The 22,371-nt window shown below is 38.7% G+C and overlaps 1 protein-coding gene across 7 annotated transcripts in view; it reads right to left on the bottom strand.

Annotated features, from left to right (window-relative positions):
• Nucleotides 1-9,133, bottom strand: part of PHF6 (PHD finger protein 6) — a 77,070-nt gene extending 67,937 nt beyond the window's left edge. For 4 of the 7 annotated variants that reach the window (XM_078362891.1, XM_078362893.1, XM_078362890.1 and 1 more), the window contains exons 1-3: nucleotides 9,007-9,133; nucleotides 4,771-4,954; nucleotides 4,427-4,528 (exon numbers count right to left, since the gene is read on the bottom strand). In XM_078362891.1, coding sequence (XP_078219017.1) covers nucleotides 4,427-4,528; nucleotides 4,771-4,908 — 240 coding nt within the window. In that variant the 5' untranslated portion in view covers nucleotides 4,909-4,954; nucleotides 9,007-9,133. Of the gene's footprint in view, nucleotides 1-4,426; nucleotides 4,529-4,770; nucleotides 4,955-5,793; nucleotides 5,875-8,795 lie in introns of all 7 variants that reach the window. The other 3 variants (XM_035287721.3, XM_035287722.3, XM_078362892.1) reach the window with 2 other exon arrangements.
• Between the last annotated feature and the right edge of the window lie 13,238 nt (nucleotides 9,134-22,371).

Genomic DNA, 22,371 nt, shown 5'->3' with positions numbered 1-22,371 from the left:
TGAGGCAGGAGAATCACTTGAACCTGGGAGGCAGAGGTTGCAGTGACGGGATTGGAACACTGCACTCCAGCCTGGGCAACAAGAGCGAAACTTCATCTCAAAAAAAAAAAAAGAGTAATAGCTATCCAATGTAGATACACCTAGTGATCTCACCAGCTAGCTTCATCCAGAAACAGTAAATTCTTCAAATATCCTTCTCTCAAGTATCTCCTTAAACAAATTCAAAAAAGCAATGATAACTCATAATTTTACTTGGAAATTTGCATTTCTTGGCTAGGTGACTGGAGAGTAAGAATAGATGGTACAGATGTGGTATCTCCATATGGCTTCAGTAGGAATTGGAAATCCTACAGACAGATATATCCTGGAAAAATATATCTGTCTAAACTGCAAAAACAGGGCCTCAAATCATAAAAGCCTTAGTACTCTAGCAAATTTTCCCTGGTCCATCCTGGTGCTATATAATTAAAGATAGTGTAAAGGAGGTGAAAAAGCTCATACAGAATGGCTTTCCTCCTCTGATCCTTGTGGCTGACGTGAAAACCTTGGAAAATTTCCTGTGGCAGCAACACATAAAAACCATACACTCGTACCTCCTGCTCTACTGGGCCCTCTCATCCACAACTCTGACCCACCTGGCTGTTGATACATACATTTTAACCTCAAACCCCAGCCTCCTTATCTCTGTCCTTTTCTTTGGGGCAAGTGAGCAACTTTGGAGTCAACACCAGGTACAGATTGGAATCTGTCTTGAAAGCACTCAGGGGTCCATACTCCAGTTTTTGATGATTTGTTTTTCCCCCGCTTTTATTTTTGAGACAGACTCTTGTTCTACCCCCGAGGCTGGAGTGCAGTGGCGCAATCTCGGCTCACTACAACCTCCGCCTCTTGGTTTCAAGTGATTCTCAAGCCTCAGCCTCCCAAGTAGCTGGGATTATAGGCATCTACCACCACATCTGGCTCATTTTTGTATTTTTGGTAGAGATGGGGTTTTGCCAGGTTGGCCAGGCTGGTCTTGAACTCCTGACCTCAGGTGATCCACCTGCCTCAGCCTCCCAGAGTGCTAGAATTACGGGCATGAGCCACCATGCCCGGATCGATGATTTTCAATGAGTGTTCATGACCTACTTTTCATCTAGAAATCCAGATGAACAGGAGCCAGAGCAAACAGGCTCATAGGATAAAATGCCTTAAAAAGTCAATTAGTGGCCAGGTGCAGTGGTGCACACCTGTAATCCCAGCACTCTGGGAGGCTGAAGCAGGTGGGTCACCTGAGGTCAGGAGTTCGCGACCAGCCTAACTAACATGGTAAAACCTCCTCCCTACTAAATACAAAAAAATTAGCCAGGCATTGTGGTGCATGCCTGTAATCCAAGCAACTTGGGAGGCTGAGACAGGAGAATCACTTGTACTTGGGAAGTGAAGGTTGCAGTGAGCCAGGATCACACCATTGCACTCCAGCCTGGGCAACAAGAGTGAAACTCCATCACGCAAAAAAAAAAGTCAATTAGGGAAGTTGATTACCTAGTTTATATGTAATTTATCTAGTTACATAAAGCTCTTCACTCTTTTTTTTTTTTGCCCTCCTATTTGATTTATAGCCCTTTTATTGCTTAGTCAAATTGAAATAAGGAATAATAGAGAATAAAACTAAAATCTGGAATTTAGGTTACCTGATAGCCTGTCATATAAAAATGATATAAAGAAAGAAGCAAAATTGAAGGCTAAAAGGAGTTTCAAAAATTATTTCGAACCTAAACCTATAAATGTCACATTCCTATCCCCTATATAAGTTGTTTAAACTGTGACATTCTAGAGGAGGGAAACGAACAAAAGTTCTTCTCTTCTGCCACTATTCCTCAGTGCTCACGCCTGTAATCCCAGCACTTTGGGAGGTGAGGCGGGCAGACTGTCTGAGGTCAAGAGTTCAAGACCAGCCTGGCCAATGTGGCAAAACCCTCTCTCTATTAAAAATAAAAAACTTTAAAAAATTAGCCAGGCATGGTGGCGGGCACCTGTAGTCCCAGTTACTCAGGAGGCTGAAGCAGGAGAATTCCTTGAACCTGGGAGGTGGAGGCTGCAGTGAGCTGAGATTGTGTCACTGCACTCCAGCCTGGGCAACAGAGCAAGACTCTGTCTCAAAAAAAACAAAACACAACAAAAAACAATAACTCTAAGTGGTGGCTACTATTTATCAAGTCCTAACCATGTGCTCAGCACCATCTTAAATCCTATATACTTTCTCTTTTAATCCTGGCAATAATTCTGGGAGACAAGTACTGTCATTATCTACCCCCTTAGGCAGGTGAGGAAAACATGGCCTAGAGAAATAAATAACTGACTCGGGATCACCTAGCTAGTAAATGACAGAGCAGGGATTCAAACTCAAGTCTGTTACTAAATCTTGTGCTCTCAATTCCCAATATTGTTCCATTCCCTAAATCAAGGAGCAAGTTTAGTTATTTATAACATGCTACACTTGGGGAAAAAAATTATCTCCCTACACTATAACATTAAAAATTAATCAAAACAATTTATAATAATGAAACTTGTACAAAAGTTCTTATGCTTTAACAAATAGATCCAAATAAATTAAATCTCCATTGAATTTAGCAATATTGACATATGTATGCTGTTGCTTCATGTAACATTAACACTAGGCATTGCATTTGTTAATAACATTTCAACATTAGAGACAAAAACTGCTTTTGTTCTGATAGAAGCTGTATCAAGTGACAAAATGCTAACAAGTCAGGATACAGAAATATTTTCCAGGGAGATTCATAATGTCAAGCAATAAATAAAGGAGTAATAAGGTTTATAGCACAATCACTTTCAAGTAAGTATCATTCTTTTTTATATCTGCACTTATTTTAAAGACTAGGAAATAAAAACATAGCGCTATGGTTCTCAGATATCCGCACAGTAACATGAAGAAACTTGAAACCACCAAATAAAATTTACATTAAAAAAACAGAGCTTTCTAGGCTGGGTGCAGTGGCTCATGCCTGTAATCCCAGCACTTTGGGAAGCCAAAGTGGGTGGATCACCTGAGGTCTGGGGTTTGAGACCAGCCTGACCAACATGGTGAAACCTGTCTCTATTAAAAATACAAAATTAGCTAGGCATGGTGGTGCATGCCTGTAAATCCCAGCTACTTGAGAGGCTGAGGCAGGAGAATCACTTGAACCTGGGAGGCAGATGTTGGGAGTGAGCTAAGACTGTGTCATTGCACTCCAGCCTGGGTAACAAGAGTGAAACTCTGTGTCAAAAAAAAAGAAAGAAAGAAAAAGAAAAAGAACCAGAGCTTTCTATTACTATCTACAGTTTTTGGGATGGGGAAGATAAACATTTTCACAGTTAAGGTCCCGCTACAACAAAAATGGTCGGACTTCTGAACTCTCCTTTGTACTAACACTGATGCTAGGATTTGAGACCATCCTAAAGCAAATCTCAAATGTCATCTTTAAATGTATATTTCTTCATATTGCTTTTTATATAAAACTATTAACAGATGACTACTTTTTAAAATGTATTACTACTGATCATCAAAATGACAGCCCCCCTCTTCCCATTACCATTTCATCCAAAAACTACCATCTCAGAGTCTGTGTGAAATAAGAGGTTATTTAGTAACTACAAACACAGTTATATGTTCGGCAAAACCCGTCTTTTAAAAAATGAAACTTGATAGTGAAGCTACTAAAGGTACATTTATTGATGCAATTTTAATAAAGAGTTCAAATGAGAAAAACAAAAATAAATCTTACCATTAACTGTTCCAAAGCAAACCATAATATGTCATAAGTACCAACTGAGATGACACTACTATTCCAATAAAGCAATGTAGTATCTTACTAATATGGTTACTGGTAGTGAAGATAACTACGGAAACATTACTCTAATGCAGCTTCAGAACAACAGCTCCTGTGAAATTCACTGAGTTATCCAAAGTCATAAATGCTGTGTTATACAACTGAACCACAGTGAAATATTTTTTTCAGCAAGTGCTAACATTTTCCTATTGAGAGGCTACTATCATCTTCGTTTGTAATGACCATAATAACTTTATCACAGAGACGAAAACATAGCAGAATTATGAAAAATAAACTTGAATGAAGACTTTAACACAATATATACTCAAATTAACCAAACTGCTTGTTTTCTAAGTAAACAGCCTCCAAAAAGATTTTAATTCTCTTTGAAAAGCAAAAAAAATTGAATAGCATAAATATTGACTCATTCCTTTTTGTTGAATGGCAAATAAGATAAACTCGGCCTTGGATTTTGCTGGCTCAGGAAAAAAAAAAGCCTGCAATTTAAAATTATACTCAGTTAATAATGCAATACACTCTAAAAGAAGCAACTTCTGATTTAATGAGTTTAAAATAATTTTTATTCTCAAGAGGCAGAAATACCAACTTACCAGCTTCGTGCCTCTTTTAATTTCCTTTTGGACATCTTCAATAGAAAATCCACCAAGACTTTCATTATCAGAGTGTGATGATACCAAAGCAGATGAAAAGAGCTATAAATTACATTTAAAAAAAATTAAGGTTCATATATAAATTAATTACAGTAAAACAGTAAATATGTTAAATTTAAATGGTAATTTTCTAGTAAAAATGGCATAGTATTAGTGATAAACCATTTCTTAAAATTTAACTGAGCTTTTTTTTGTTTTTCATTTTTTTTAGTATTCAGACATTCACATGTTATTAAGATTCTCTTGCATGGTTTCAAGGTCTCCGTTGCTGCCAGTATACTTACCATACACTTATGGTGCGCTGCCACCTTCTGGTTTTCAGATATTAGTAACTGTCCACATTCCTTGTCTCTATTTGACTTACAAAAGCCACATTTGCGCTGTCTTGTAGGCCCTTTTTTCTGTTCAACTGAGCTTGACATGATTTTTAAATTGCCTTTAGAATGCCACTTTAAGCCTCAAGAAATGCTACAGAGAATAAGAAGGGCGATAATGTTAATTTTATTTTAAAATCAGTTTATACATATTCATGTAAGTTGTTAAAAATTTGACCTAGGTTTTCATATACACATTTTTAAATGTTTATTTAGTACAGACAAATTAAGCCACTCTAAGCCCCAAGAAATGCTACAAAGAATAAGAAGGGTAACAAAGTTCATTTTGTTTTAAAATCAGTTTATAAATATTCATGTAAGTTGCTTAATGTTTGACCTAGGTTTTAATATATACAGTTTTAAATGGTTATTTAGTATACATAAATTAACATTAAAACCTGATGCCTCCATAATAAATACAGATAGATAGACAGATAGCTAAATTAAGTTTAGAGTAATTGAGAAAAATCAAACTGTTCCCAAATTGGAGGATATGTGAAATAACTGACACTATTTCTGTGTGGATAAAAATATACAATGTATAATATTAAATTATCACCTGCTGGCATAATTAATGTAAAATACTTTTCATGCGTAGCTAGGTGCCCCTTCAAGGAGATAAAGAATTATACCTCTTGAGAACAGAGCAAAAGCTACTGAGGAAACTTCAGAATACTTGAACAATTTCTTAATGTTCACATATAGATAAAACAATAAAAGTAAAATGAATCTACCTAACTATGACTTTGGTGTACTTTATAATTATTTATGGGTTTAAAAAGTCAGGTATATAACTTTAATAAATTAATTTTTGCTAGTCTATTCCATTTTCAAATAAATAAAAAATTAAGCTTCAAACTGTCTATTCAAAAATGCAGACTTTAAGACCCAATTATTTTTTAAACAATCGTATTAAATGACTCTAAGATTTACCTCAAGTTGGCTTGTCAATTAAAGTCACAAACTGATAGTGGTCTTCTAAATGTAGTAACTTCCATACTTAAATTAGTAATACTGTGTGAAGGAAGAAATGTTTTTTGAATGAGCCTTAAATTTGGTCATATTATAATTATAGGTAATACAGTGTAGTCAAACAAAAAAAGGGAAGGAAAGCTCTAACATGAAAGATTTCAGATTTATATCATCAATCTTAATATGGATTCTTCAGAAGAAATTTAAAATTAGTTACTTGATTTGCATAGCTTTCCCAAATCAACAGGACTAAGCAGTTGAAGACCCAGGTTGCCACAACACACATCACAATCAAGAAAAATCTCAAACTTTTGTCTTAAAATTAATTTGCTAAAATCTTTCCATTTGTCTACATATGTGAAGTTTTATAATATTACACTGAAAAAAATTGTCTAACACTATATTGCAGCTTTCTTAGAAGCATTTGTTCACCAGCAAGAACAGTAGCAGCTGTATGCTAGGAAGGTATTATCTACAAACTATTCAGTGCTTTTCAATATAAAAATTCAGACACTTAATCAAAATTTAACCTGAAGCCACAAAGAAAACATGTCTTCTCATCCATTTATGTCTAGAATTTTCTTTTTAACCCAACTTCAAAGGCCCTGACAGTCTCTGCTTTGATAGGTTTCACAAACTCTTAATGCTATCTATAATTTTAAATATCTCAGTCTTCCAAATGGCAACAGATACTTTACCATGGTACTGTATTCATAGCACTGGCCATAAACTGTGAAACTGATTGGAAACAGGCAGCAAATACTTTCAGGATTAAAGGAAAAAAAAAAGGACATAACAGAGAAACAAAAGAAACAAAAGGAAAGTGTGTTTGCATTTGCTCAGGGAAATGTATGTTCGGTTGCTTTATCAAAAACATAGCTGCCCAAAATTTAGAATTAACTATGCAAAATACTGAAATCTGTAAATAGCATCAGAATTTGCTATTATATTTGAGTTCTAAATTCGTTCTTTACTACTACGCAATGAATAGTAGGCACTCTGAAATCACCATAATAATGTATTCAGCATTACTCCCGGTCATCCTGGCCAGTTGAAAGGATGGCACAGTATAAATCAAATCCGTACAGACATCTTAAATGTGTAATTTCCATACAATCTTAGCACTGGCTATACAACTGGCTTAAGATAAAGAAAATTTCTAGCGTGGAAAAAAATCACTTCGTATTCTTTAATTCCGAAATGGCATCCCCAAATTTCTATCTATATTGAATTCTGCCTCTTCCAATGTATATACAAGCACATTTCTCACCCTAATTTTGAGAACCTGCTTTTCTAGATATCGAAGACCCCAAAATCTAAAAGAGAAAAAAACGTATACTTTATTTTGCATTCAAAAATATTCTAGTGTATTTTTTTCTGTAAACAGTTTAAATTTAATTTGCAAAGTGAGAAGAGCCACAAAAAAAGTGCACCAAACCAATTAAAAACTTTCCCCAACGTGCAATGACTAAATGGATTTTTCCACTGAAATTCAAATAATACATCTGTGCATATGTTGGTAATTTTTTTACAGTCTCCTTGTAAAACATGAAGTGGAGAACATCATGGAAACAATGACTTCTAGCAAAAATATCCTTATCATAAAAGTACAGATTTTTATCTAATGTTGTCACATTTGTGGTCTCTAGTTAAGTAGAATAAGGGCATTCCAAGGACCAATACTAAGGGGTTCATAATGATTCACAGTTATATGGCATTTTAATTTTAGTCTAAAAGGTCTTTCAGGCCATGCGGAGATCAAAGTTTGATGCTTTCACGCAACAATGAAGGCTTTTCCTTAAAAGAAACATCGCAATATGGAAAATACTACAAGGCAGAAATGAAGAGGCAACCATAACAGCGTGAAATACATAATTAAAATGCCTGGAAAAAAAATAAAAGGAAGATTAGCTAAACTGAAGCGATGCTGCGAAGCACCAAGGTAGGAAGAACTTGAAACATCAGAGAGAGCATTCAAGAACCAACTCGAGAGCTCATTCAATGCCTGGAATCTGAAAAAGCATTTTCACAGAAAAACAAACAAAACAACAAAAACTGCAGTTCCGGAAGATTGAGATATTCCATGTGAACACAAACTGAAATATACAAATCAAAATAGATAACAAACTCGATCCCCCATAGAAGCAGTATTTGTAACAGGAAAGTTACAGTGGACAGAAATAAACGAGTAAGATGTACCGGAAGGGCACCTGAATTTGGTTGCACGATATTACATGCTTCGCACTGCTTTTTGCGGTTATTCAAAAGGAAACTAAAGGAATTTTCCAGTTGTTTCAAACCCAAGGGGAGAGAAAGAATTTGAACAATATAAATAAGACCTGACATTACGTAGTAAGGCGATGAAAATAAAAGATTTTCTAAAAACAAAAGATTTTTCAACTTCCACGCGGAATATCGAAACGAATGGAAATTGGAAAAGAATACCTCGCTGTTCATCCATCTAATGAAGGACGGTACACATAAAGTACCGGATCCTCTCCGTTATTTATTCCCCCAATACACACTAGATTACAAGATCTCCTTCTAACCAAGCGCTAAAGTCACAAAACTATCTTCCTCTAAAATACTTCAGCAGGTTCCTTTCCGTCGTAAAGTCAGGATCCCCTAATCGTCCTTTTCCAATCCTCCCGAATCCAGGAAAATATCATCCTACCACTTTCTTTATGCCCCCTCCCCCAAGAGTTAGCCCTCTCTCAGTCACCGTTGTAAGCTTTCCTTTATACCTCAGTTTCACCCCTTATTCCCTCGACCCCGGAGTTTTTTCTCATTCCGTATGGCTATCTCTCTTGCCATCCTAACAATTCTTCCTCTTACTCTTCCCAAACTGGGAGTCTCTCTCCTTCCCAAATATGTTCTAAGCAATGGCAAAAACTAAAAATTCCCAGTTTTTCCCCTCCTCAAATGTTGCACCCCCTCCCCCGAAGTCTAGACGTAAGCCTAACCTCTCCTTCTGCACCTCCAAATCACTTTCTCAGCAGCCTCTCCGCCAAGCGCCTACAATGAGCGACGCTTCTGGGGTCCCTGACAATAAAGCGAGACCACCAAGAGTCCCTTTTAACAACGGGCAGGGGCGGCGGCCTGGCTACCGCCATCCTCCTTGTCTTCTCCCGCCGGGCAGAGAATGGGGGGCCCCAGGGTTCCGTGGGGACTCACCCGCAGGGCCCAGAGACGTAAGGCAGGAGAGAAGCGCCAATGAGGGTAAAGAGAAAGAAGTCGATCTCGGTTCTCCGACAGTGCCTGAGAGCGGGGCTCTGTCGCCGGAGGTTGTTTCCTTTCATTCGAGGAGAGACGGGCTCGCGGAGCGCCCTTACGTCGCCCCCCTCGCACGCACACGACCCACAGAGCGTTGATACGTTCCGAGCGCGCCGCGGGCCCTGATTGGCCGCAGAGAGGGGGTAGCTGAAGCCGCAGAACCACGGCGCAAGTGCAGAAACCACCTCCTGTACGACTCGAGGCGGCAGGCCCCGCCTCCTGCTCGCGCGCGTACCTTCTATTCTCCGCTTCGCCACTCAGCCAAGTGTTTGCGGGCCGGATCCGCGAAGATAGAGAAAGAGATTCAAAGATATAGCTGTGGGCTGGGCGGAGAAGGGGCAGGGTTGGGACTGGAAACCGTTGGACAGGGGCCCTGGGTAACCAGTTCAGAACGTTGATTCACGTAGACAGGCCTTATCCCTTGCACTTGTTCGCTGAGGCCTTTTCACGTCCATTATTTCATTGTACTCTCGTGGCATCTCTTTGAGGTCCTCCGTTCATTATATTACCAGGAAAGACTGAGAGGCTCGTAGTGGAGTCATTCTGCCTGAATTTCAATCCTTGGGCGAATTGTTTTAACCACTATATCTTAATTTTTTTTTGTCTTTAAAATGGGGATAAAAATAGTGCCTCATGGGTTTGTGGTAAGGAAGAAATGAAAGAATGTAACTTAAGCGTGTTACTAGCATCCCTGGCATATAACAGACTCTCCATAAATGCTGGGATTATCATATCAGAAAAGAGAAGGTGATTTTCTTTATACTTGTAAACCAGACACCTAAACGAGTGCTTTCCTCTTTGGTGTATTGGAGCCAGATCCCTTAGGTTTGAACTCCAGCTCCACCACTTCTAATAGCTCTATGACCTTGATCGCTTTGTACTACCTCTCAGTCCCTCGGTTTCATCCTGTCCAAAATGGAGATCATAATGGTATTTGTCTCAAAAGGTAGTTATGAGAAATGAGATAATATACGTAAACCACACAATAACGCCTAGACACATAATATGCCCTATATAAAGGTTAGCTTTTGTTATTTTCTACTGGCTTCACAGACTTAAATTTTTTAAAAAAAAACGTAACCAGTGAAAACTTAAAGATGCTCTTCAAGAGCCATTTTTCCTGTAGTGGGAGTGGATTTCCACTGTCATGATCCAATGTTATTTCTTTACTGTTTGTCAATCTTTTTACTTTTGTCTGCAACGTCAACTTTGATTTCCCAAGCAAACAGTGACCGTGGTGATGCGACGTTGTAACTTTTCAAATAGGTACCTAATAAAGGTGGACGACTTAGCCATTTAGCTGCAAGGAACCCTTAGCCCTTTAACCTGAGACCCTATGCTGTGAAAGGGAGTGGCTAAAGATTTGCATAAGAAGATCCAGAATGTGTATTCCAAACATTTATGCTGTATAGGAAACAGGTTCCCCAGCATCATTTTCTACCAACTTTACACACTTACTGATGCCAGGGTGAGACAGATGATTGTGTGACAAAATGCGGTGCCTGTGCGGTATGCCATCCTTTTAAGTTTCCCCCCAAATCCCTACATGTTGCTATCTTTTATTCATTATTTCATCTATGCATTCATTTCAACAAACTTTGATTCAATAAACACTTGCAAAACTACTAAGTTCCAAACACGATGGAGACCAAGATCAATACAACTCAATCCCTGCCTCTGAGCTCATGGTCAAAAAGAGGCGACAACAAACAAACATATACAGTATGTGATCAATGCTGTATTAGAAATGTGTGGCAGGCACAGACATCTGCCTATTATGTACAAAGCGCTATGCTGAGGTACAACACAACAGTAACTAAGACACAGCCCTTGCCTTCAATTGTTTACAATCTAGCAAGAAAAAGTTGGTTACAATAGGAGATACACTACAGTGAGTGCCTTAAAACATGGAAAGGAAGTGCAGAGAGAGTTCAGGAGAGGGATATATCAGTGACTCTAGTTACTTCCAGGCCCTTAGTCTGGTAGCCAGTTCCAATTAGCATGACTGTTAGATGCAGCCTGTTATTTCAAGGCCTACAGAAAGGAATCAGATTGTGATAACAAGCCTTAATGCCTGCCGATTATAGCGTGAGATCTAGTCATCTTCTATTGATTCACCGATACACTCTCACCGACACTTTTCCAGTTTTTTTTCTTCAGGCTCCAGATCTCACTTTTCCCACCTCATTCTCAGCAAAGGCATTAATCTCATGACTTATTTAGCAAAGGGCCATCTGAGCTAAGCTACTTTATCTTGTACACCTACCCTCCCATGCTGCCTTCAAGACTCCCAGAAAGAGCTGTACCTCTTGCTTTCTAAAACTTTTCAAAGCTGTGCTTTTAATTACATCTTTTCCATGCTCTGGAGGATCTGATTCCCTACTTATTACCTGTTCCAGTGGCATCTACTACCCTGCTCTCATTTGCCTTCAAACTATGGGATTCCTCTACTTTCACTGCCAGACTGCAGTTGCTTCTTTGCCTCCAATTGCTCTTCAATCATTCATTCAGCAGGCATTTACAGACATCTTCTGTATGCCAGGTATTATGCCAGACCCTGGAGATTTAAAAAGGAACAAGATATGGCTTCTTATCAAAACACCAAGTTGTACACGTTAAATATGTACAATTCTTATTTGTCCATTAGACCTCAATAAAGCTGGAGGGGAAAAAGAGATTAAAAAAAAGGGACAGCTTCTGCCTTCAATAAATTCTCAGTCTAATAAGGAAGAAAAACAGGTGAACGAAATTTTAGTATAACAGGTGAACTGCTATAATAAAATTATCTGCCACAGGGACTGGTGGACTCGGTACAAGAAATACACTACTGGGAGGCAATGTTTTTAGTTGGATCTTGAAAGACAGATCAGGGCCCAGAAAAATCTGTATTTTATCATCAAAACTGTACAGAAAATATAGTCCAAGGCCACATTTGATCTTTCTGCCAAATTCAACAGCTTTTCTCTATCGTCATTCTTTTTTTTTCGAGATAAGGTCTTGTTCTGTAGGCTGGAATGCAGTGATGTGATCGCAGCTCACTGACTGAAGCCTCAACCTCCTGGGCTCAGGTGATCCTCCCACCTCAGCCTCCTGAACAGCTGGGACTACAGGTGCACAACACCACGCCTAGGTAACTTTTGTACATTTTTCTGTAGAGATGGGGTTTCGCCATGTTGCCCAGGCTGGTCTGTCTTCATTCTTGACATCTCTGTTACATTTGACATTTTTGGCTATCTACTTGTTCTTAAACTTTCACCTCCCTTGGCTCATAACAATATGTCCTGACTCTGGTTCTCTGGCTGCTCTTTTTTTCTTTCAAAAGTTTCTCTTTTTCTTACTTAATAATATTAATATAAGGCTGACCCTACCCCAGACACAGTCTTAGACCTATTCCAGGCCCAGTAGTTTTTTTTTTTGAGACGGAGTTTCGCTTCACTCTTGTTACCCAGGCTGGAGTGCAATGGCATGATCTCGGCTCACCTCAACCTCCGCCTCCTGGGTTCAAGCAATTCTCCTGCCTCAGCTTCCTGAGTAGCTGGGATTACAGGCATGCGCCACCATGCCGAGCTAATTTTTGTATTTTTAGTAGAGACGGGGTTTCACCATGTTGGCCAGGATGGTCTTGATTTCTTGACCTTGTGATCCGCCCGCCTCGGCCTCCCAAAGTGCTGGGATTACAGGCATGAGCCACTGCGCCCGGCCCCAGGCCCAGTAGTTTGGAAGTAACAATTACCTGGAGAGCTTGTTATACGTGCAGATTTTTTGGCACTGTCCCCTGGAAATTCTGAAGGTTTGGATTCAAGAATCTGCCTCCTTAAACTACCCAGGTATTCTGATGTAGATCTGATGAGGACCAAATATTAAAAACCGCCCTATTTTTTGTTTTTTGTTTTTTTTTTTTTTAGAATTGAGACAACCTCTTGACTTTCAGTACCCTGTAAACCAGTGCTTAGCAACTGCATCTCCTCTGCTTAGATCAGCCCTGCTCTTGACTTCAAATCACCTACTCCAGTACATGCAAATCATCCTCTCCAGCAACTAGGAAGTGATTTCTTTGCCCATTTTCAGTATTTCCGTATAAGATACTGCTAGCATTTCTGCTCCTGCTTAAACCAACAGCTGAATTCACCTACATGTCTGTGACCTCCTGGCTATAATCCACACTAGTAGATAACTCATGCATTCATTAAATACACATCAATCACCTACTATGTGTTAGATAAAAATTCATATGATTCATTTTGGTGTAGTAGGGGAGATGGACCTGAATCATGTAATCACATAAGCAAATGTAAACTTGCAAATATGGCATATACAAAAAGAAAATGAAGTATTATATATTTGCATTTTGTATATTGAATACATTTTGTATTTCTTATTTTTTTTTTCAAGTGGATGGATTAAGCATTTTAAACATTTCTGTGGGGAAAAAAAGCTATGTATTTGTACATAATGCTACCAAAGATTCAGCTCTCCTGAGTATGAATCACTGGCCTGCCACTAACTAGCAGAGGTTAGTTGGGCGATTCATTTGCAGCACTTAGCTTCCATTTACACATCAATTAAATGAGAATTGCAAGGTTGTTATGAGACACAAGAGAGATAATGATGATTGTGAATGTTGTCCCAACAAATATGAAAGATGTTTTTAAAAAATATATCCCTTAACTGTCATATCATCTGATTATCTACCTACTAGTGTTGGCCCAAGGGTCTACTTAGTTTTTGTTGTTTATTTTTAAATTTTCACTTACTGTATTGGTGAGGCTTTATAACATTTTTTTTTTTCTTCTTTTTTGAGATGGAGTTTCGCTCTTGTCACTCAGGATGGAGTGTAGTGGCACGTCCTTGGCTCACTGCAACTTCCGCCTCCCAGGTTTAAGTGAGTCTTGCAGCTCAGCCTCCTGAGTAGCTGGGATTACAGACACATGCCACCACGCTTGGCTAATTTCTGTAATTTTAGTAGAGACGGGGCCTCACCACGTTGGCCAGGCTGGTCTCAAACTCCTGATCTCAGATGATCGACCCTCCTCGGCCTCCCAAAGTGCTGGAAATACAGGCATGAGCCACTGCACCTGGCCAACATTCTTAATTTTTTTTTTTTTTTTTTTTTGAGACGGAGTTTCGCTCTTGTTACCCAGGCTGGAGTGCAATGGCGCGATCTCGGCTCACCGCAACCTCCGCCTCCTGGGTTCAGGCAATTCTCCTGCCTCAGCCTCCTGAGTAGCTGGGATTACAGGCATGCGCCACCGTGCCCAGCTAATTTTTTGTATTTTTAGTAGAGACAGGGTTTCACCATGTTGGCCAGGATGGTCTCGATCTCTTGACCTCGTGATTCACCCACCTCGGCCTCCCAAAGTGCTGGGATTACAGGCTTGAGCCACCGCACCCAGCCCAACATTCTTAATTCTAACCAGCCTAGCGAACTACTCAGCTACCTAACCGAGGAGCTGGGGACTCTGATGGACTTTGTTGTCAGTTTCTTCCTTGTTTAGCAGTTTGAAGCTGGTATGCTATGGACACTGCTCGGGAAACTAGCAACTGTGGAAGGGGAAATGCTTTAGGGACATAGGAACATCTCTAAAACATTGTTTATTACATAGAAACATTGTTTCAATTCTGCGTAGTAAGTGTATTACACAGAAACATTGTCTCTGTGTAATACACTTACTACACAGAAACATTGTTGATAAACACAGAAGCTGAACTTAATACACTGATGACAATATTGGAGAAGCAACTAAACTTCACTGTACTGGTACAGTAATGAGTCATTTCAAAAGGAGTTAACTCTGACTGCAGGCAATATATTAAGCACTGTACTCAGTACTTTATGTACATTATCTTATTAGCTCCTTAAAATAGCACTGAGAAGCAGGGAATATTATTAGTCCCATTTCACAGAGGAAGAAACTGTTGAGCAATTAAGTAACTTGCCTAAAGTCAAACAACCAAGAAGAGGAAGAACCATGTTTCAGGGCTACACTTGTTTTAGCTCCAGAGCACAAGCTCTTAATCGCTGTGCTGTACTGCCTCTTATTTACTTATTCATGTATTAATTATCTGTCTCCTGACCAGAATGAAGCTCTATCGGAGCAGGAGCTTTGTTTTGTTGTGTCCACTGCCCTATCCTCAGTCCATAGAACTCTGCACCTGGTCTACAGTAGGCACTCAGTAAATTTACTGAAGTAAGGCCCTGGAGAGGGAAGGAGAATGTAAAGAAGAATGGGGAAAAGTGGAACTGAAATAGAATGAAATCATTTCATGAATTTGTTTATAATTTAGCAGCCCAATTCCTATCCCAATGACTCTGGCATATGTGTGAAATGGGGGCCCAACAACTATATATTTAAAACAAGCTCCCCAGGTGAAATCATGATATACACAAAAGTATGAGAACCACTGACCTGCAGCCATCAAAGTGAAAATAGAAAAAAATAATAATAACATAGCTGTCTTATCAGTTACATTGGAATGTCCAGGAGACTTCATTCTGATTAAAATCATTCTTAGGCATATATTTTAGTGAGGACACACATGAATAACTAGCCTTGCCACTGGGTCTCCAGTGACCTTGAGAACCTTTGTTCCTTTAACCAACAGCCCTATTTTGGTTGTTGATTAAACAACATGATCAGATAGATCTATACTCCTCTCAAATATTATTATAATAAGTCTAAAAAGTAGAGTAATTCCATATGGATAAGATTTGTGAGAAGCTAATACTCACAATAGGACATAATCCAGACAGGGAGGCAAAGAACCAAATGACCTGGACACAAATCCTGGTTTCAGGTTAACTTCTCAGTGCCTTCATTGTCTCATCTGTAAACTAAGGATGCTAGGAGTACTTTTCTCAAGGATTTTTGTGAGGGTTGTGTGAGAAATTTAGGCACAATTTCTGGCTCATAGAGCTCAATGAAAGTTAGCTACAAGAGCTAGTTTATAGTCAGTGATACAGAGTGGTTTTTATCTTATTTCACTTAGTCTCCAGTTTTCCTGATAAGGGAAAAACTTTATTCATGCTGTTCTTGCTTTCTAAAACTGCTCTTGCAACTTTCTTGGATTAGTTAAGACCTAGTGGCCTTGAAGATTCAGTTCACATGTCAGGGTCCAAAAAGCCTTGACATTGTCCTTTGATTAGGTAAAGCTGCCCTCCTCTTTGCTTCCATAACGCTCCGGCCAGACCTCTATTTCCATCATATACTGTATTATATTAACATTATAAGTATTTCATCTGTCACTAGATCTTTGGGAGAAGGGACTATGTCTTATTCTTTTTATATTCCTAGGCACCAAGCACAGTGCCTGCCCAGTAAGTGTTGGCTGAACTTTCTCAGATGAACATGTGAGAGATCCGATGGGTACTACTGTTGAAAGATTTTGTCCTATTTAAGATTGCACTGTACTCCGTGCCTTAGCTCCTGTTCCTCCCTATTGCACTTACAGTCACGCAATGCATTTTAGCACTTAATTATATACCTTATAACGTATATTATTCTCTAATTGCTTCATATGTTAATCCACCACTTATTTCCTCTTCCTTCAGGCACTAAGAAGTGATTATAAATTGAAAGTGGATGATCCAGCTGTAAGCCACACCCAGCTGTCAGTCAACTCTGCTTACCGAATGCCTCAGCACTATGAATACAACTATTAGTCACCAGAGGTGAATGCAGATGAAAAAGTAGCATGATTAAAAACTAGTGCCGGTAGCAGTACCTTCACACAGTAGGCACTCAAGAAATATTCGTTGAATGAGTGAATGATTTCGCGAAAAGGAGCAGTGCCCTTGGTTAGTCTAGAGATTGGGAGCCCTGGCTTCTTAACGGATTTCTATCACTTCATTTTGAACTTGGAAAGTCACTTCTTGTTTCTGGGACATGCTTTTATATTCTGTAAAATATGAAGGAAGACCAGAAGATCTTTAAATTCTCTTTCAAGTTTATTTTTTATTATTATTATTTTTTTTTAGACGGAGTTTCACTCTTGTTACCCAGGCTGGAGTGCAATGGCGCGATCTTGGCTCACCGCAACCTCCACCTCCTAGGTTCAAGCAATTCTCCTGCCTCACCCTCCTGAGTAGCTGGGATTACAGGCACGCGCCACCATGCCCAGCTAATTTTTTGTATTTTTAGTGGAGACGGGGTTTCACCATGTTGACCAGGATGGTCTCGATCTCTTGACCTTGTGATCAAGTTTATTTTTTAATTTTTATTTTATTTGACAGAGTTTCACTTTTGTTGCTTAGGATAGAGTGCAGTGGAGTGATCTCATCTTGTTGCCCAGGCTGGAATGCAATGGCACAATCTTGGTTCACTGCAGCCGCTGCCTCCCAGGTTCAAGTGATTCTCCTGCCTCAGCCTCCCAAGTAGCTGGAGTTATAGGCACCTGCCACCACACCTGGCTAATTTTATTTTGTTGTTGTTGTTGTTGTATTTTTACTAGAGATGGGGTTTCAGCATTCTGGCCAGGTTGGTCTAATCCTCCTGGCCTCAGGTGATCTGCCCGCCTCAGCCTCCCAAAGTGCTGGGATTACAGGTTGAGCCACTGTGCCCAGCCTGCAATTTTGCTTCTTAACTATCTCTTGAGTCAGTCTACTTTTCATTGTCTCCAGTTTCTCTACCATCTCTTATGTGGACCTCTCTACTAGCTTACTAACTAGCCTATCCCGTTTGATTATTCTCTCCTCCAATCTATTGTCCAAATTCTTTCAGATGTTATTAATTCATTTATTCATCAAAAAATATTGAGTGCCTACTGTGTATCAAGTACATGCAATACACCAGTGAACAGAACAGACAAAAATCTCTATTTTCATCAGGTTTACATTTTAGTGAGACAGAGACACACTAAAAATAATATGTACTTCCAGCACGATGAATTAAGGAAGTTAACATATCTCCAAAGCAGCTACTATAAAGCTGGACAAAGATGTCAAAAACAATTCTTTCGGCACTCTGGAAAGCAACCAAAGGCATAACAGAGTGACCCATCATCCTGATTTCCTTGGTACTATCCCAGTTTTAGTGCTAAAAACTCTGTATTCTAGGAAAGCCCTCCCCAGGATGCAAAAAAGTCTCATTTTTCAGCAATGGTTGCTCAAGTTTTAGGGCAAAGGTACCAGACCTATACCCTGTCTCCCAAAATAAGAGTTGAAAGTAACACTGTTTTTAGTGTCTGGTGGCTATGGCATAGATACCCATAGCCACTGTCACTGTTATTTTTTATTTTTGGTTTTGTTTTGAGACAAGAGTCTCACTCTGTCGCCCAAGCTGGAGTGCAATGGCTTAATCTCGGCTCACTGCAACCTCTGCCTCCCAGGTTCAAGTGATTCTTCTGCCTCAGCCTCCAGAGTAGCTGGAATTACTTGCATGAGCCACCACACCTAGCTAATTTTTGTATTTTTACTAGAGGCGGGGTTATCACCATGTTGACCAGGCTGATCTCGAACTCCTGACTTCAGGTGATTCGCCTGCCTCAGCCTCCTAAAGTGCTGGGATGATAGGCATAAGCCACTGCACCCAGCCCTGTGCTTGTTTTTAACCCTGACCACTCATGATGGCAACCATGATTTGTAGTTCACAATAATGGATTACTCACTGTTGCATCACTCCAAGGGATGTAACTTAAGTGTGCAATTTCTGGGCATTGCAATCATGAACAGTTAACATTGTATCTTTGACTTTGTCTGTGGATTACCAGGGTGATTTGTATGGAGATAGGGCTACTGAGATTTTTAACATTATCAATATTGTAACCACATGTTCTAAGTGTTCAGATAAAAAGAGGATGATTACAATACTAACCCCAGCTTGACCCAGAAATTACCAAACAGAAGGCTAAGTGACAATGTTGTTTTAATAATAGAAGGAAACACACAACTTGCATTAGGGAGGTAAACAACCAGAACAGAGCATACTGGGCAATAAGCAGAAAATAAGTTGGGACTAGGCATGGCAGAGGCAAGGATATGAAAGCACATATGGAAACTAAATCTCACAAGTCCAGGATGAGACAGATAAGTTCTATAAAAATAACCAATGAAAAGCTTTTGATCTTCCCCAAAGACACTAATGTTAATTCGAAATCGACCGTCACTAATTTAGCTTAAGTATGCCACATGTGCAAACATGTATCATTGTATCATTCATACATGAAACTGACTAAAGTTACATTTCCTGTTTAAGAGGTTGCGACGTGAACAAAAGGGGAAATTTGGGTATGAGATGTGTTTGCCTCATACAGTGTAGCTCTGATTCTGTCAGATTTTACCAGAAGTCATGCTTTGTATAGTAGCATATCAAGCGACTTGTCAAATCACCATTTCCCCTACCTTTTAGGTTCTTTGATTTGAAAAATAGAGTTTCAAATCACCTTCTTGATTTCTATGATGATCAAAATGAAACTGCAGAAAACATAAAACAAAAAAGATTGTTGATATCTTGTCTAAAAACAAACTAAGCTTTGCTCATCTATTTGCATATTCAGCAGACAGTACAAATGTAAATTTTGGAAATCAGACAGCTTTGGAACGCCAAATAAAATGACACCAAAAAAAGGAGAGTCAAATTAAATAAAACTTTCTCATTTTTATTAAAACATTAACTTATTTGGAATTCAATTTTAATTTCACAATTTCAAGTTATTTCTGTACTTTAAAGACACTTTCTCTAAGAAAGAGAGGGTTAAGTTACAATTGCATCCAATGTGGTTTGCAGTGTTTAAAAATGATGGACATTGCAGACATGGATGAACCTACATGATTAATTCATAGATGCCGAGAACAAAGCGAATGAATATTTTTCAAGAGCTTGGAACTAATCCTACAAGTCTAAAAACCTGATGGTTTTTCCTAATAAAATATATGTATTCCATGATCAAATACTTTTGAGAGGATATTTTAGCTTTTACATTTAAGCCTTTGATAAATTTGTGTTAATTTTTGTATATACTAGGAGGTAGGGGTTCAGTTTGAATCTTTTGCATGTGGATATTGAGCTTTCCTTGCACCATTTGTTGAAATGAACATTCTTTCCTCTGTTGAATTGTCTTGGCACCCTTGTTAAAATCAGTTGACCATAAATGTGAGAGTTTATTTCTGGAGTCTCAATACTATTCTATTGATTGGTATCTTTAGCCTCATGCCAGTACCACACTATCTTCATTACTATAGTTGTGTAATTAGTTTTGAAATAAGTGTTAATCCTCCAACTTTGTTATTTTTCAAGATTGTTTTGGCTATTCTGAGTCCTTTGAATTTACAGATGAATTTTAGGATCAGCTTATCAAAATCTGCAACAAAGCCAGCTGGGATTTTTATAAAAGATGGCATTGAATCTGTAGATCAATTTGGGGAGTATTGCCATCTTAACAAGTCCTCTGGTCCATGATGATATGCTTTTTCATTTTTTAAAGTCTTTAATTTCTTTTGTTGTTGTTGTTGTTGAGACAGGGTCTCACCCTGTCACCCAGTCTGGAATGTAGTAAAACAAGTACGTGTCACTACACTCAGCTAATTTAACAATTTTTTTTTCAGACAGAGTGTTGCTCTGTCACCCAGGCTGGAGTGCTGTGGCGCAATCTTGGCTTACTGCAACCTCTGCCTCCCAGGTCCAAATGATTCTCCTGCCTCAGCCACCCGAGTAGCTGGGATTATAGGTGCGTTACCACACCCAGCTAATTTTTGTATTTTTAGTAGAGATGGGATTTCACCATGTTGGTCAGGCTGGTCTCGAATGCCTGACCTCAAGTGATCCACGTATCTCGGCCTCCCAAAGTGCTGGGATTACAGGTGTGAACCACCGCACCCAGCCTAAAATTGTTTATAGAGACGAGGTCTCACTATGTTGCCCAGGCTGGTCTCAAACTTCTGAGCTCAAGTGATCCTCTCACCTGGGCCTTTCGAAATGCTAGGATTACAGGTGTGAACCGCTGCATGTGGCCTTGATCTCATTCAATACTATTTTGTAGTTTTCAATGTACAAGTCTGCTCTTCTTTTGTTAAATTTATTCCTATGTATTTTATTCTTCTTGATGCTATTGTAAACTGAATAATTTTTAAATTTTCATTTTCAATTTGTTCATAACTAGTATATAGAAGTCCTATTGAGTTTTGCATTGGTCTTGTATCCCCAACCTCACTGAACTCACTTAAAAGTTCTAGCACATTTTTAGAGTATTCCTTAAGATTTTCTATATACTAGATTATGTTATCTGCAAATAGAGACCGGTTTACTTCTTCATTTCCAATCTGGATGCTTTTTTCTCCTTTGTCAAAGCTCTCCCTAGAACCTCTAAAATAATGTTGAATAAAAGTGTTGAGATGAGACAAGAATATTTTGTCCTCATCTTAGGTGGAAAGTTTTTGATCTTTCACTATTAAGAGTCACGTTAACCATGATAGTTACGGGTTTTTCACAGTTGTCCTTTATGAGATCAGGAAAGTTTCTTTAATTCTTAGTTTGTTCAGTTCTTTTATCATTGAGGTGGTGAATTTTGTCAAATACTTTGTCTACATCTATTGAGATGATCATGTGGTTTTTGTCCTTTATTCTATTGATATGGTGTATTACATTAATTGATGTTTTGCGTGTTAAGACAGTCTTGTAATCCTGGGATGAATCCCACTTGTTCATGGTGTATAATTCTTTTTAAACATTGCTGGATTCAGCTTGCTAGTATTTTGTTGAGGATTTTTGTTTCCATTTTCATAAGGAATTTTTGGTTTTTAGTTTCCTTCACTTGCTATGACTTTGTCTGGTTTTGGTGTCAGAGTAATACTGGCCTCATAAAATCAGTTAGGAAGTATTCTCTCCTCTTTTATTTTTTGGAAGAATTTGGAAGGACTGCTATTCATTCTTTCAGTATTTGGTAGAATTCACCAGTGCAGCTTCTTTTTTGTGAGTACTTTTAATATTGCTAATTTAATCTCTTTACTAATTATAGGTCTATTCAGATTTTCTCTTACATCAGTTATAGCTTGTGTCTTCTTAGTAATTTGTCCATTTCACTGAAGTTATCTAATTTGTTGGCATACAGTTGTTCATAGTACTCTCTTATAATCATTTTTATATTAGAAAATTGGTAGCAATGTCCTCTCTTTCATTCTTGTTTTTAGTGAATTGACTTCTCTCTCTCTTTTTTTCCCCTGGCCAGTCTAGATAAATGTTTTTCAATATGCTTACTCTTTTCAAAGAACTGATTTTTGTTTCATTGATTTTCTCTATTCTTTTTCTATTCTCTATTTCATTCATTTCCATCCTA

The sequence above is a fragment of the Callithrix jacchus genome, chromosome X (assembly GCF_049354715.1).
Source record: "Callithrix jacchus isolate 240 chromosome X, calJac240_pri, whole genome shotgun sequence".
Taxonomy (NCBI): Eukaryota; Metazoa; Chordata; class Mammalia; order Primates; family Cebidae; genus Callithrix; species Callithrix jacchus.
Note: the sequence above shows the minus strand (reverse complement) of the source record. Positions and strands in the feature narration are given on the sequence as shown.